The sequence below is a fragment of the Oreochromis aureus genome, linkage group 2, assembly GCF_013358895.1.
Source record: "Oreochromis aureus strain Israel breed Guangdong linkage group 2, ZZ_aureus, whole genome shotgun sequence".
Taxonomy (NCBI): domain Eukaryota; kingdom Metazoa; phylum Chordata; class Actinopteri; order Cichliformes; family Cichlidae; genus Oreochromis; species Oreochromis aureus.
Window position 1 is genome coordinate 34,172,041 of NC_052943.1, and position 15,737 is coordinate 34,187,777.

At 40.1% G+C, this 15,737-nt stretch overlaps 1 protein-coding gene across 1 annotated transcript; it reads left to right on the forward strand.

Moving 5' to 3' along the window:
- The first annotated feature begins 2,340 nt into the window (after nucleotides 1–2,340).
- dnd1 (DND microRNA-mediated repression inhibitor 1) lies at nucleotides 2,341–13,709 on the forward strand. The gene is made up of 5 exons (XM_031736895.2): nucleotides 2,341–2,493; nucleotides 6,162–6,267; nucleotides 6,768–7,093; nucleotides 7,640–7,772; nucleotides 12,951–13,709. Exons 1-5 carry the CDS (start codon nucleotides 2,473–2,475, stop codon nucleotides 13,505–13,507), a joined length of 1,143 nt encoding a protein of 380 aa, XP_031592755.1. The 5' UTR covers nucleotides 2,341–2,472; the 3' UTR covers nucleotides 13,508–13,709.
- The last annotated feature ends 2,028 nt before the right edge of the window (nucleotides 13,710–15,737 follow it).

The window sequence follows — 15,737 nt, forward strand, 5'->3', positions numbered from 1 at the left end:
GGACACAGAAGTTGGTTTTCTGCTGTCCATAGAATCAACTCCTCTCTAAGTGAAAAGATAAGACGGGTCCATTTATCTATAGATAGATCTATATAGGAATTCAAAACACTCCTACCCTCCCCTCTTTAAGTTTTTAAGTTTGTGAACAAGGCTCGACGGGCTCAAGAAATTCCATACATTGAAAAGAAAAACTTACATTTCCTAGTTGATGCCTAGATTATACAGACAAGAAAAGAAAGACACCACAACTGAGGACAGTCCAGAAAAATGGGTGAAGAAACCATCTAACCACACTATACAAGAAATGAAGGCCGTCAGGGGTGTGACAGCCAAAACATCCCTTTGTTACAAAGGATAATAGTTTGCCATTTCTGGACTGTGCTGTGCACACTGAGGAAAATGGAAACCTGAAGTTTACCGGAATCCCACACACACATACAAGTACCTACTCTTTGACTCCCACCACCCTCTGGAACATAAACCTTCAGGACCCTGTAACACCAGGCAGAAAGGCAGAAGGGAAAGAAAAGGAACAAACATGTAAAGAAATGTCTTTAAACACGTGGTTATCACAACTGGGCTTTCATCAAATCAGCAAAGATGCACAGAAAAGAAGGTCAGACATCAACTAAGGAGAATCAGAAGGACAAACGGAACAATATTGTCATCCTTTACATAGCAGGTTTATCAGAGAAACTCAGGAAAGTCTTCTCCAAACCTGATATCCCAGTGTACTTCAGACCCAAACACTCAGACAAAAACTGGTTCATCCCAAGGTCAAAACGTGCTGTGCTGTGCAGCGAGGAAATTCTCAGACATTGGAGAAACCAAACAGCTAACTCATAAATGCATGGCACAATACAGAAGAGCCACTCTTGACAGGACAAGACTCAGCATCTAAAGGTCAAAGGTCACTCTTTAGAGGATGTCAATGTTCACATTTTGGACAGAGAAGACAGATGGTTTGAAAGAGTGAAAGAAGCATCTATGTCCACTGTGAACAACCATCTTTGGACAGAGGCGTTGGTTTATGACACCAACTGTCTGCCATCTATAATCCAGTTTTGAGATCCTTCCCAGACGCCTTAACACTCACTCACATCCTGGGCCATCTGACCTCAGGAAATCACATGATAGGGTGGGGCCAGGTTTTACAATGGGTTCAGCCGAAACCTTGGCTCATAGTGACCCACACCCGTTTTCACACCTTGGGTTCTGTGATTAGGTAGAGGATCAAGAGGGGGTCCAAGACCGTCTTAGGGACACTCCCAATAGGGCTTAGAAATCTGGGAGTCTCCACCAGCTGCTCTTAGAACTGAAGAATCTTCTCGGATGAAATGTCTTCAAGAAAACTGAAGAAGTCCAGACGCTTTTCTCTCCAAGTTCCTTAGATTACCATGATCTAGATGACTGAGAACCTTCGCACAACCATCAACTACTTACCAATAAGGTCCAGAAAATAGTGTCACCATTCCTGAAAGCTCCCTCGGACCTCCATGTGTGAAGAGCAGAAGAGTTGGAAGTTTTTAATAGTGTCTGAAGACCTGCAGAGAACTCTGTCGCCAAACTTACAACAGCAGCGTACAAGTAAATGTTACAACTCGTCTGTGGGCCGAGCTTGCTTGGGCTATTGTTGATCCTTCGGCCAGAGAACATACATACAGACGTAAGCCACTGACTGTGGTTGTTTTGTTAACTCAAGTGGAATTTATGGTAGAATTTATGGTAAGTTTATGGTCAAATCTATCATTCCGCATATTTTTTCCGGAATCAGGATGACATAAGCATATCGAAAAGTGAGACGGAATAGAGACACCCGGCTTCATTTCAGGCATGTTATAATTTTGCTCATCTCAGCGGAGTGGCCCACAGACCCGACATACTGTGTACACCGCCTCCATGTGGCAGCTCAGTGCAGGCAAACGGGCCATCCCTTGACTGCCGGTGGACAGTGAACACACTACCTCTACTGGACCATAAATCCCACTTTACACAGTTAGCATTTTTGACAGCTTTCTTTCCAAGCTTTAAATAGACCAGACTTTATTAATGTAGGAGCTCTTTTCCAGTCTTACTGACCAAAGCACTTTCCTTTTCCCCCATTCTCGTAATAGGAATGAACATATAAGGAAATTTATATACAGCCACTTGACTTGAAGATTACAAAAAACGCAGTATTGTGGAAATAATGTATATGTTGATAACATTTAACATATATAATAAGAGTTGCACAGATAAATGATAAGAGAGACAATGCACAATAGGTTACAAAAAAGTTTAAAAGCAGTCCTCCATACACAGCCGTTTGGTATTTGTGACAAAATTTCATTCCATACCTTAGCGACGGGCTATGCTAGGCCCCGCCCACGGCTCAGTGGGCACTAAGGACATAGCATCGAGTGTACGCTGGACTACTGCAGTTGGAAACGGGCTACAAAGTGGCGTCGCTGTGCGCACAACCACGCAGAGACGATGGAAAACACGCAAAGCCAGGTAATTCTTGAATATCATTTCCCCTCGAGTTTGTCTTTTTTTTTTTTTCTCTTTGTTTGTTTTTGGACTTTTTCAAATATGTCGTTTAGCTAGGAAATAAGTGTAGGCAGGCACGTGAAAAGGAAAAAAAAAAGTTTTGTCATCTAAGCAGAAATGAAGGCGCAAGTCTGTTTTGGTTAAAATAAAAAGGCAGAGTTGGCTACTATATTTGAAGCGTTTTCCCGTGTTTTACGCGATTCGTTTAGCTTGTGTTTCCGGAGGTGACGCTCTGCTGTTTTCTCCGATGAAGGCCCACCTGCAGCTAATTATATTAATAAAGCCTCAGCCAGGGTTTTGTTCAGTTGTAGTCAAAACTACCAACATTGTTCCCCCCCCTTTTTTTCTTCAAGTACTAGCTGGGAATGTCAAGCTTGTACCCGATTTTGGAGTTCTATTCAAATGCTGGCTTCATGGTTTTCCATTCTACACAATAGAAATGAACAGAAATGTATCCAAGTGGGCACATTATCTAGATAGTTCAATTTCATTCTGTTTAAACATATTAAATGCCAACATATGCTTTAAATAAATAATTGATATTGACACATCAAATCAGCAACAGAATCATCAAAGAAAAAGACAGGTTGACATTGATGTTTGCAAGTCATCAACCAGCATTTTCTGTTCACCTGTGTAGCCCACTAATCACATCACTTGATTCATTCATTGGGTTTTGCATAAATGGTTCTACACTACATTTATTAGTGCTGTAATTGTAATAAAGAAATGACAAATCACCTATATGATACATTTCCTTTCCCACTTAATAGCATTTCAGACCATTTCAATTTAATGTATAAAGGTCAACGTGCACACTTGCTGGGCAGGCACAGAGGACTGCAGACGAGCTTTAGGCAGATTAGCTGATGTAAAAAGAGAGTTAAGGTAGAAGAAGGAAGTCTGGCATCTGCTTGCAAAAAGCATAACAAACACACAATACTAAAACAAGACCAGACATGTCTGACAGCAAGAGCCTGTGTCAGCCTCAGATGATCATTTATTAAAAACACTGACTCAACTAAGCATGGCTGGAGCACTCCACATGATCCTTATGCTGTCATCTCAAACACACCAGAGAAGCAGATGAGCGTTATCAGCCTATTGTTAAAATTGTTTGTTTGCAAGATGCTGCCAATCAGAAGGTTATTTTAAAGTGAGCCAAACAGCTTATTTCAGACAGAATGAACTCGAGAGCTGCTATAATAACTCTTGGGATCTAAGAGAATAACGTCCCTTTATTTATTAATTTGATTTTTTTTTTTTCAAAGAATGCAAGTCTATAAATTAGATGGAACTAGAGCTGGGCGATAGAACGATAACTATATGTATTGCGAAATAACTTTTTCTCGATAGAAAAATCAAACTATTGCGATAGGCCTCATCTCTCTTGTCCTCTTAAAAATAAAAAAAGAACAGCCAATCAAAATTAAGTAGCGCAGAGCCAAACCAATCACAGCCGCAGCGTCACGTCACGTGACTTGTTACGTACAGCACAAGTGCCAAGGCGCACATGTGTATTTGTTTTTGCAGCCGGGCTGCCCGGTAATGGAGGAAATGAGTTTGCCGACTAGAGAAAAATCAACCGAGGCGTGAGCGAAAGGTTACGAAGAAAAAACAGATGATGGTTCCAATGCGGAGAGCTTGTCGAACGGAAGGGCCACAGAAGTTCCGTAGTGTGAAGGTATTTCGGCTATTTCAAGTCTGACAAAAAACAGAGTAGCGCGCACTGTAAATTGTGCCGAAAGCAAGTCTGGAAATACAATAAAGCGGTGCATGCTCAATCTCTGACTGAAAGCGCTGATTCGTCATTCGGCTTTTGTCAGACTAAAGTCACTGTTAAAACTGTTTGAAAAGCTAAGCATTACAACAAGGAGAGATTGAGAATTTCCTTTTAGTTCTCAGTTTATTTGATATTGACAAAAGTTAGTCAATTTTGTCTGTTCTTCTGTAAAACGACCTAAGATTTATTTTTAGAATTAATATTTTGTTTCTAAGTGGAATTGACAATTTAGTGGTCTGTTTGTTTTTTCTGTTTTGAAACTTAAACGCTTTAGCGGCTGCCTTTTGTGTAGTTTGCAATATTTGCCTTTATTTATCTGAAAAAGTCTCATGTTCCTTAAGTACATCTGCCCTGTTGGAACTTATTATGGGAAATAAATATTTAAATTAAAACAAGCTGCTGATTATTTCACATTTTACTTGTGAGCAACGGCACATTTAAATCTTACAAATATAGTTATTTGGCTTATATCGTGATATATATCGTTATCGCCAGAAATGAAAAAAACATATCGTGATATGAAAAAATCTTATATCGCCCAGCTCTAGATGGAACAAACCAAGAATAAACCATAAATAAGAATATACCAGTGGTTGAATCTACAACATGACAAAGAAGACCAGTTACCCACACATGTGATGTAGAGTGGTGAGTAAGAGCTTTAAAACTTGTAATAAATCTTAGTGCTCCATGATGGACAGAATCCAGCCTGTGTAGGCATTCTGAGCAGGCATGCATATAAATCACATCATTGTAATTAAGTACAGACGTAAAAAGAAGGAAAAACGAGTGTTATTCTTGCCTCACAGGACAAACAGGACTTTATTCTAAAGTTGCCTGAACTGTAGTATTACATAAACGATTTAGATTTTTCATTTGAGAAGATCATCAGTTTGGTGTTGTCAATTTTCAGAACAAGTTTATGCACAGGTTATGCTGTAGTGTAGTGAAAGCTGAAATAGAGCCCGGCTATGAGTAGGTACAAAGTAGTACATCAGCATATCACCAGCATAAAATGAGAATGTGCTGTAGTGATATTATTACTAACATTGTTTCGTATATAAAACGAATAAGTGATCCAAGAACAGAACCCTGGAGCAATCCTGTTGTTACATAAGCCAAGCTAGAACCAAGTCCTTCTACCCATACACCCCGAGACCTGCCTGATGGAGAAGTTTAGAACCATTCAGCTTATTATGATCAGCTGTGTCAAATGTCAAGGCTGCACAGCATTGTTGTTTTCAACTATTCAATTCAATTCAATTTTGAATTGATGAAATCATTTATTACTTTTAAGGGTGCTGTAGTTGTACAGTAATTTGTCCTGAAGCATCACTGAAAGTCAGCTCAAGTCTTATTTACAGTCAGGAAGTCTTTCATTAGTTTCCACAACTTTAACAAGAGTTGGTCATTTAGAAATTGGCCCATAATTGTTTAAAACTGATGGACCCCCACCTTTTAAACAAAGGGGGGAAAGCAGATTTCATATGGTTAGAATTAAATTGGTATTCAAAAGATTAGAAAAGTAACTGCTGGTGCAATTAAAATCAGTAGCTAGCTTTAAAAGGAGGGGCTCCAAATTGTCTGGGTCTGCTGGTTTTCTAGCATCTAAAAGTGAGGCCTTTGTGCTATGCTGCTGGTCAGATGCTGCCAACAATACCTCATTCATGCAAACACACTCAAACCTATATCAGGGAAACTTGGCAAATGGATAACCAGCTTTATGTGACCGCACATCGTAACTGCTGATTTTTGGGTAGGTGAATCGGAAAAACTGTATTTTGGACTCACTTGGTAGTAAACATTAGGATGATGGACTTGTGCTGGTTCTATTTTGTTTCCACATCAGGTGCTGAACCTTGAACGGGTGCAGGCCCTGGAAATCTGGTTGAAAGCAACCAACACAAAGCTGACTCAAGTTAATGGCCAGAGGAAATATGGAGGACCACCTGAGGGTGAGAGAAGCTGCAGCGGACCGCTTCAGGATGCCATATTTTTTACCTAATTTACCTAAATGTTCTGAAATCTTCACAGCAGTAGTGCCAATACTGCCTATTCTCTTCAGCATTAAGAAATATGTAGTTTTTTGGCTCAGAGGTCTTCAGCATTTCACAGCTGTCACCAAGTGCCAATAATGATATAGATTTCTCAAAGGTAAAAGTTAATCAGCTGCCTTTGTTTATAAGATGCAGCTGTGAAAAGACAAATCTCTAAAAGCTAAATGTGCAAATACTTGATGGCACTGACCTAAAACTGAACCCCTGCTTGATCTTATTTGGAGCTGAAACAAGAAAAAGCCCGGCTTGCTCAAGCGGGTCACATGTCACTCTATTGTAAAGACTTGGACTTGCTTTGTAAAGTGCACTAAGGACTTGTTGTAAATTTTGCATCGCATGAACTTGAATTTTAAAATTGCATAATCAGCCATCCCATTTCCTCTCTGTTTCATGGTCAGTGTGGGAAGGTCCCACACCGGGACCGCGCTGTGAAGTCTTCATCAGCCAGATCCCACGGGACACGTATGAGGACATCCTTATTCCCCTGTTCAGCTCCATTGGGCCACTCTGGGAGTTCCGGCTGATGATGAACTTCAGTGGGCAGAACCGCGGCTTTGCGTATGCCAAATATGGCTCAGCTGCTATAGCTGTTGAAGCCATACGACAGCTGCACGGTCACATGGTGGAGCCTGGCTACCGCATCAGTGTACGGCGGAGCACAGAGAAGCGACACCTTTGTATTGGAGGTCTGCCTGCTTCCACTAGACAAGAAGGCATACTGCAGGTATAGCTGAACTATAGAGTGTTTTGAGTGTGTTGACGAGGGAAAGGGACGAAATTCATTCTGTCACCCAGCAAGAAACGGCACACATCATCTATCACCCACGTCTCTATGCACAGATACATTTAGTGAATGAGCAGGAGGTTGTCAGTGTTTCCAAGTTGAAGGCAATGCTAATTAACCCATAACACAGACAGCTGGTACTTCTGTGTTAGTGTCTTAAGTCACTTATAAAGTCTACTGGTTAGGGACAAATGCAATCACATAGCAGGATGCTGTAAACGGACCAAACTTCAGTCATTAATATACTGCAACAACACGGGAATAGAGGAGCTGTGATAGAATACAGCATCAATGGATCAGTGGTACAGAAGTGGAGGAAGCAAGAAGAATGAGTTGAATAAAGTTTGACTTATCTGACTGTTTTGTTTCGCTTGATGCGCCTTATGTATGAAAAATACGGTAGGTCTTAATAGATGTCTGGCCCTTCAGTCACATCTGGTATTGAGGTTGTCACTTAACTGCTGTGTGCTCATGCTTTGCTTCTAGGTGCTGCGTATGCTGGTAGAGGGGGTGGAGAGAGTTTCCCTGAAGGCCGGACCTGGTATAGAGGGGGTATCTGCTACTGTTGCTTTCTCATCTCACCATGCAGCTTCTATGGCTAAGAAAGTGCTGGTGGAAGGTAGGGGAGCTCTTGTTCATATAGATGAGTGACTTAATATTGATCATGGTCCTATTTGTGTGCCGGCCTGGGTGTCACTTGGTTATAAATCAGTTTCTGGTTGTGCACTGTTACTCCACTCTCATCATCACTTGATATGGAGCACAGAAAACTAGGTCTGAAGTCAGCAGTCATTTTATTCACAAGTCAGTTCAGTTTTCAATTAAAATACAAATTGTAGCATGAAAATAAGTAAAATGGTTATTTGTGAAGTGGAGCTCCCCAAAAGCTAATCAGCTTGTAAACACTAGAAAATGTCCTGCAAATTCATAATTCCCACATTGCAAAATTCTCATTACCAGTGATGAGAATAATGGCAATGGCATGACATCCCTGAGTCTCAATTTTTGTGTTAAAAGTGGGGACTTCAGATTATATAGCAGTCTTTAAATTGTGTTGATCAGCCATGTAAAACCAGAGTTATTATAAAAAATATATGCAATATTTTTATTTTCCTGAATACTGTTGTTATGCCTCATATGATGAGGCGGCACAATGCCACGGTGGTTAGCACTGTTGCTGCACAGCAAGAAGGTCCTGAGTTCAATTCCAGCATCAGGCCGGGGTCTTTCTGTGTGGAGTCTGCATGTTCTCCCCGTGTTTCCGGCAGTTCCCTCCGGGTACTCCGGCTTCCTCCCACCGTCCAAAGACATGCAGTTTGTGGGATAGGTCAATTGATTAATCCAAATTGCCCATAGGTGTGAATGTGAGCGCGAATGGTTGTCTGTCTCTGTGTGTTAGCCCTGCGACAGACTGGCGACCTGTCCAGGGTGTACCCCACCTCTCGCCCTATGACAGCTGGGATAGGCTCCAGCGCCCCCCGTTTCCATTCGGAAGCGAATGGAAAATGTTATGTTATGTTTACTGCAGGAAGAAACGTTAAAAATTGCATTTTCTAAGGAAAGCGCTTGCAAGCACTCGCTGCTTGTGACCAAAAAAAGAGAAGGAAAAAACACCCCTTTCCTATTGGTGGAAAAACGTAACATGTTGACCAATCAAAAAATTATATGCAACATGGCGTTTGGTTGTTTCGGAAGAGGGGGAAGTAGGGAGAGAGATTTGTGATGTTCAGCGTGTTTGGAGAGTGTAGTTGGTGTGTAGTATAGGTAGTTGTTTTGTTTTGTGTCAGATCAATGAGGCGACTACTCCAGCCACTGCCAAAAAGCCACCAAAGACAGACTGCAGTATAAAAGCTGTCTCCAGGTAGAAAACGGGAGGAGTGATACACCTCCTGCTGTCAGGCCTGCAGGTATCAGGCTGTGATGTGTTCCACTGTCTTATAGTGGACAGAAGTTATTTTTATTGGAGTGGCACAAATAATTTCTCTGGTATCTTATTTGATGCAGAACAGCTGATTGTTCTGTGAAGAGTTTGTAATGTTAAAAAGAAAGAAAACCACCTTGGCTGAATTTTTAGGTAAATAGCTGCATACAACTTTGTTGTTTGCATAACTTGTGCATAGGCTTAAAAATTTACTTTTTCAATTCAGTTCAATTCAATTTTATTTATATAGCGCCAAATCACAACAGCAGTCGCCTCAAGGCGCTTTATATTGTACAGTAGATCCTACAATAATACATACAGAGAAAAACCCAACAAGTTTTAAGTTGTGAAAATGATCCAATAAACATGTTTGTGGTCGTTACAGTAAAAAAATCTAACTTTTTTCTATGCTGATTTTATGTTTTTTAGTCTGATTTTTAGATTAATTGTGTTAATACAGTATGTCAAAATGGGGGAAAAAATAACTGTAAATTCAAACAAGGCGAGGTAAACAGTTTTTAAAGGTGAAATGTAGAGGTCAAATCAAAAGTAGTCAAAAACAGCCAATTATACCCTGAACCCCAGAGGGTTCAACTTTTTTTTTTTTTTTTTTTTTTTTAAGTAACGCAGTAGTTACAATACTATAAAAGTAATTACTAGGAAAAGTAACTCAGTTTTTAAATCAGTTACTTTTATGAAGAAGTAACTATAACTACTTTTTCAAAGTAACTTGGCCAACACTGCTTATTACATTATATTCTAAATCACTAAATATCCATGTAAGTCCATATGGAGCGGTGTCCAAACATAACTCAGTTGTATAAAATGCTTTGAGTGCTCAGAGTTGTGAGTCCTTCGAAGCTAAATTTGTGGACCTGTACAGGACGCAGTAAATCTTAAGTCTAAATCCTGCATTATACATAACACAAGCTTTATGAAATGAAAAAACTTTGTAACAATGACAGAGAGCATCAGAGGGAGTATCTAGGTCCCTCTGATGATATGGCTCTTATAACTTCTTTTATTTGTGAAGGTTGTAATCTCTAAAGATACATAGGATAAGTATTGCACCATATAACATTATGATAATGGTGACTGGTATAAAATAAGCAGTGTTTCACATGCAAGAAAATGTCTCAATCAAAAACATTAAACCAACATAATTATATATATTTATGTTCATTGTCAGTATGCATCTTGAATTTCAGAAATTCATCAGTATGAAGCATCAAAAATAATAATTGATGACACATTGCTCAACTATGGCGTCAGGAAGAACAACAGTTTTATGACCCTTATGAAAGACCTCGTTGAATACCTTTGAACATTGTTTTGAATACCTTTTCAACATTGTTTATGCTTACAGCATACATGTAGAACATATCATTCTTTCATCACTTGAGTTTTAATACTTTTTAAGATGCATGTAGTAAGATGCTCCCTAGTAAGTGCTCTTTTTCTTTTTTTAAATTATAAACTGAATCTCATGTTTTTAGCTTTAAGTTTTCTAGTTGGTGTCAATAAATTTGTTTCATTCAGTATTTTCACTTTCATCTATTAAGATAAGTGAATAGTACTATAGCTTAATGGTCTGTAATGTCAAAAAGAATTAGGCCACTATTGAAACAAGTATGATGAATATTTGTGATGTTAACACAACTATAGTGTATGCATTTATAGTATACACTACTGTATGCCAGGAGTGAACAAGATGTCAACTCCCTGATCCATAACACTAGGATCTATAATGAAGACTGGAGAAGTGTAGAAGGTAACCATGCACACATTGAGGACAGCTACAAGTATCTGGCCAAAAGAGGAGATGGAAGCTAAAAGACAAGGAAGCTCCTCCAGTCCAGCACTCCAAGACTGCATGCTAAGTGAAACAAAGGTGGCTGAGGACTAGTGCATGTCAGAACCACTATCCAGAATGGGGAAAAAAAACAAAGATCCATAAGTTACATCAGGAAGATGTTCAGAACTAAATACCTCGGGTAGCAGAAACCCAAGAAAGAAGAGGAACCACCATGAGAGGACAGATGGAAGACGTGGTTGATGTATGGAGAAGTCCTACCAGTGCTGGACAAAGCTGGAATGAAAGACACCATAGAGGCACTAATTATGGCAGCACTGGAACAAGCTCTAATCACAAGTTCGATCTGCACTGGGGTCCACTACACCAGGCAAACCCCAGGTGCAGGCTGTGCAGAGATGCCCCAAAACTATCACATAAGCACATAACAGCAGGCTGCAAAATGCTAGCAGGGTAGACATGGAACGCCATAACCAAGTGTCTATACAGAAACGTCTGTGCTGAGTATGACCTGGAAGTCTCGAGGTCAAAATAGGAGATGCAGCCAGGGTGGTGGAGAATGACCGAGCTAAGATCCTGTGAGACCTCCAGATACAGACGGACAAACTGGTGATTGCTAACCAACAGGACACCGTAGTGGTGGACAAGCAAAAGGAAGACGGCATTAATAATAGATAGGCAAGTGATAACAACACAGATACTGTTGTTATCACTTGCCTGTTTAACAGAGTTGTGCAAAGAAAAGCGAACTTTGTAGCTGTTTGTTTTACATGGTGAAAATCTTCAGAAGCTGCATTAAAATATGCAGTCTTAACTCGTTCTGATGTTTCAATTGGCTAGCTTGCTAAAGGCTGATGGCAGTCTTACCAGTTTCTGTGACATTGAGGACTGCAGCAAGAAGGGAGGATACTAAACCATCTTTATCTCAAGGATTTCATAACATTATTTTTCAGATTTAAAGTGAAATGGAATATTAAAGTGTGTAGCTGTTGTTGTTTGGTTTTTTTTCTCCCACAGGCTAATAAAATGTCCATGGGCCATTAAAACTCTGAGCCATTCATCTTGGGCTATTAGGTTGGACAATGAATTATCATCATTAATTAATAACAACTGCACCAGTGTCCTGTTTTCAGCAGCAAAAACTTTTGCATCAAAGCCAAACAGTTTTCATTATTGCAGCCACCATTTAGGCTTAAAACTGTACATACTCATGCACAAGTGACTTAAACATGCACACACAAGTCCACACTCAGTCCACCTTATCTAGGAGATAACATACTTTTTGTAATTAATAAGGAGTAGTATTGGGGCCACATTAACAAAATCATACATTGATCTTTTTGAGAATAAAGAAGAAATCTATAGATTAAAGCCCTTGCATAGGTGAGTTAGTAAAATCATACTTCAGAATCAGTTTTGGTTACATGGACATTTCTCTTTTAGGACATAACGTCAGTGTGGTGACAAGCAAGAATGTTGACGTCATGGTGCAGAAAGCTGCATCTGGGCAGAAGATGAAAACACACAAACCTGGAAGAGTCGGTCAGCTTGGTGCAAATGAAATGGCAGGGAGTGGACAGATGGAAGGATTACACCCTCGATCAGTGTGCTTATACAATAAGACAGCTGATCAACTTGTTTCACTAACTGAAATACACATAGTGTAGTAGCTGTAGGAGCCACGGCAGTCGTTTGGCTTTGAGAAAAAAAGACCAAATGTAGAGGTTACAGTTCAAAATACTATTTCAAGTTTAATGTCGAAATTTTGACTTTAAACTCAAACACAAATTTCTTTTTTTTAATGGTTTGGCCAGTGGATCAACCAAGAGCCTGATGGGGCTTCCAGTGGAAACCACTTGAAATTCTAAGTTTGCATGTCTATCTTACTATTAACACTTGACAATTCTCCATTTGAATCCTTTAAATGTGTTAATTCTGCTGTGTTCTGTCTCATAATGAATCTCTTAAGATTTGATCTGTTGTTTTTTTAAAACTGTATTTTTGGTTGAAGGAGAAATTCTTCCTGCTAATCTCACTTCTTCACTGTTTTCTCGTGTCTTCAGCATTTAAGAAGCAGTTTGCAATGTGTGTGTCAGTCAAGTGGCAGCCAACAGAGAAGCCAAACCCTGACGAGCCACGATGCCCTCAGAAACGTGCAAAGAGCCTGTTGCCGTCACACCTAGGGCCCCTGCACCACAGTTCTCCACAACCCTCAGGCCCGCCTTCATTCCTGACCCTCCCTGCATCCATACCCGCAGGTTTCTGCAGAGCAGTGGGAGGGCCCACTGCTCCTCAGCTCCCTCACCCTACATGCTCTTTTCCCAATTCCTCCACCCAAGGCCATCTTGTATTTGCAGCATCCCCAGTGATGCTTCTCAGTAAGCTGTGTGAGAGAGCAGGTGTTGGCCAGCCGTTTTATGAAGTGCAGTACAGCCACGCTGGGCCTGATGGATTCCTCTACTTCTCCTATAAGGTGCAGATCTGCGGGATCACTGCCGCTTTCAAGGGGTTGGTCATGATCTTACCGGGTCCTAATGCCAGCACCATGCTAGAGGAGGCTCAGAAGGCTGTAGCCCAGCAGGTCCTGCAGAAGATGTACAACACTGGTCTCACACACTAAACAGCTGATGCCGTCCTGCAGTTCTGTTTCACCTTGTTTGTGTTATGTGGTTTCATTTTCTGCATGTTTTTACTAGAGTAGCACCAAGTTTGTTTCTCTGACTATAACTTGTGGTTTGTTTTATGCATGATTTTTACTGTACATTAGTGTTCTGTGTTACTGGATTGGTTCTCATTTTAATTAAATGAGCTTTGAAAAGAAAGTGTCGGCGTTTCTTTCAAATTAATGAAAGATTTAAATTAACTTAGGAAAACGGTAAAGCAGTTATTATTGTCTCACTTCATGCTGTTATGAACCCTAGTGATTCTCATCCAGACCTTTACGTATTTTTGGTTTGGCATTTTAAACTGACAGACGCGTTTACTGAGAACCTGTTCGGATAGATCCACTCTAAAAAGATTTGTTGGGATTGTGATTTATGGTTTGGGAAGTGACTTACTGTGATTTATTTTTAAAGTCCATCTGTGATTGGAGCATTGCTGCCTTGATTTACAGGTTTCCTGAGCTACCAGCTGTAGCTGCTGTCTGCCTGTTGGTGACTGACTCATTATAGTGAAATTGGCTAACAAGTAATAGGCTTTGTTGTGAGGCCGTCCAAGAAATCTGTGCTTAAGTTTTGACAAGTGAAACATTTTAAGCCTGCTATTTAGCACTGATGCAGTTATTAATGGACTGGTTCTAGTGCTTTTCTACTCTGTCTGAGCACTCAAAGCGCTTTATACAACTAATTCATTCACCCAATCACACCAGCACTTCTAAGCTTAAGTGCCAAGTATCTAACATTCATACACATTCACACTCCGATGAACGCATCGGAGAGCAACATGAGGTAAGTATCTTGCTAAAGGATATTTGGCATGCAGACTGGAGCAGCCTGGGATCGAACCACCGACCTTCTGGTTAGTGGCTGATCTGCTCAGGTGGCAGGTTAACCAGGTTAGTGTTAGCTGACAAGTTATCACTCCACTCTCATATATGTGTACATAATAAATATATATACAGTATACATATATATATATATGTGTGTGTGTGATGTCATCAAAGGGCAGAGTTCAGAGTAAAGTCTTTATGGTTACACCTGTAAGTCCAGGTGTTGGAGCTATTTATTCTTTATTTTTATTATTTTTGAAATTTGTTAAAGTTTGCTGTTGGTTTACTTATATTTTTAGGTTATTTACAAGTTTTATTTGTAGGTTAATACTTGCTTCATTTTTTTGTTTTCTTTTGTTGTTTATCTTGTTAAGTCAGCCAGGAAGAACTGTAGGGCCATTCTCTATAAGTAAAGGGACTGATATAGGACCAGCATGCACTGAGGTGGGCCTATGTTGTTGTTGGGTTTTTTTTTTTACTAGAGCAGGAGAAGTAGCAGGAAGCAACAAATGTTGATCTTTTGTTCATTGCTTGCCGAACTGGAAAAATAAACCATAAAACGTCTTGATGCATGCTCAATCATCCAGGTAAATAAATCTCCAAAAGTTGATTCTGTTCATCTGGACGTAGCGATTTGTGGGAGAAACGTTTCAAGGTGATCTTGTGTTCCTGTAAAGAAGGTGCTTTTCCATAAAGATTTGGGTTAATATACAGGCACTGATTGATGTGATATAATCAACCTGATAGACTTGCTGATTATGTCAGAGGAGGTGTCTACATTACATTTCTGCTCACACTTAGGCTACATTCACACTGCAGGTCTTAATGCTCAATTCCGATTTTTTGATCAAATCTGATTTGTTTGTCTGCTTGTTCACACTACAAATAAAATGCGACAGCAAACGTGCTCTAGTGTGAACGCTCAAAGCGGCCCGCATGCGCAAAAGAAGACGTCACACACAACGCGCTCTGTTTACACCCAGAGCAAACAGTATTGTTTGACTGATGGCCCTTAATATAAAGACTTCGGACTTTACGTTTCCCAATTTTTGCTTTAAATTATTCTGTTATTTACATAATAATGTCGATAACCTAATAATGATCCTTATTGCTGTTTTAGAGGAGCGGTGCTTCAAAGGATAGTTGCAGATTTCTATCAGAATGTGCAGATTATACAGTACAAATAAAATGTTCACGTTTCTCCAACGTTGTCTTCCCAACAGTTTCACTGACATCTACACTGGATGGCCAGGAAGCGTTCGCGATGTCTTCTCCGGCGCTGATAATTGGCGTTTGTCTTGTATCAGTGACGTAAAAGACGGATTTAATGCGACATGACCGTTCAAACAGCAGTCGCTTT

Excerpts from the sequence above, each read along its gene's own strand:
- dnd1 (XM_031736895.2), top strand. The coding sequence starts at position 2,473 with ATGGAAAACACGCAAAGCCAG. Across the intron at positions 2,494-6,161 it reads TGGAAAACACGCAAAGCCAG|GTGCTGAACCTTGAACGGGT; the intron begins GTAATTCTTGAA and ends TTTCCACATCAG. Across the intron at positions 7,773-12,950 it reads TAAGAAAGTGCTGGTGGAAG|CATTTAAGAAGCAGTTTGCA; the intron begins GTAGGGGAGCTC and ends TCGTGTCTTCAG.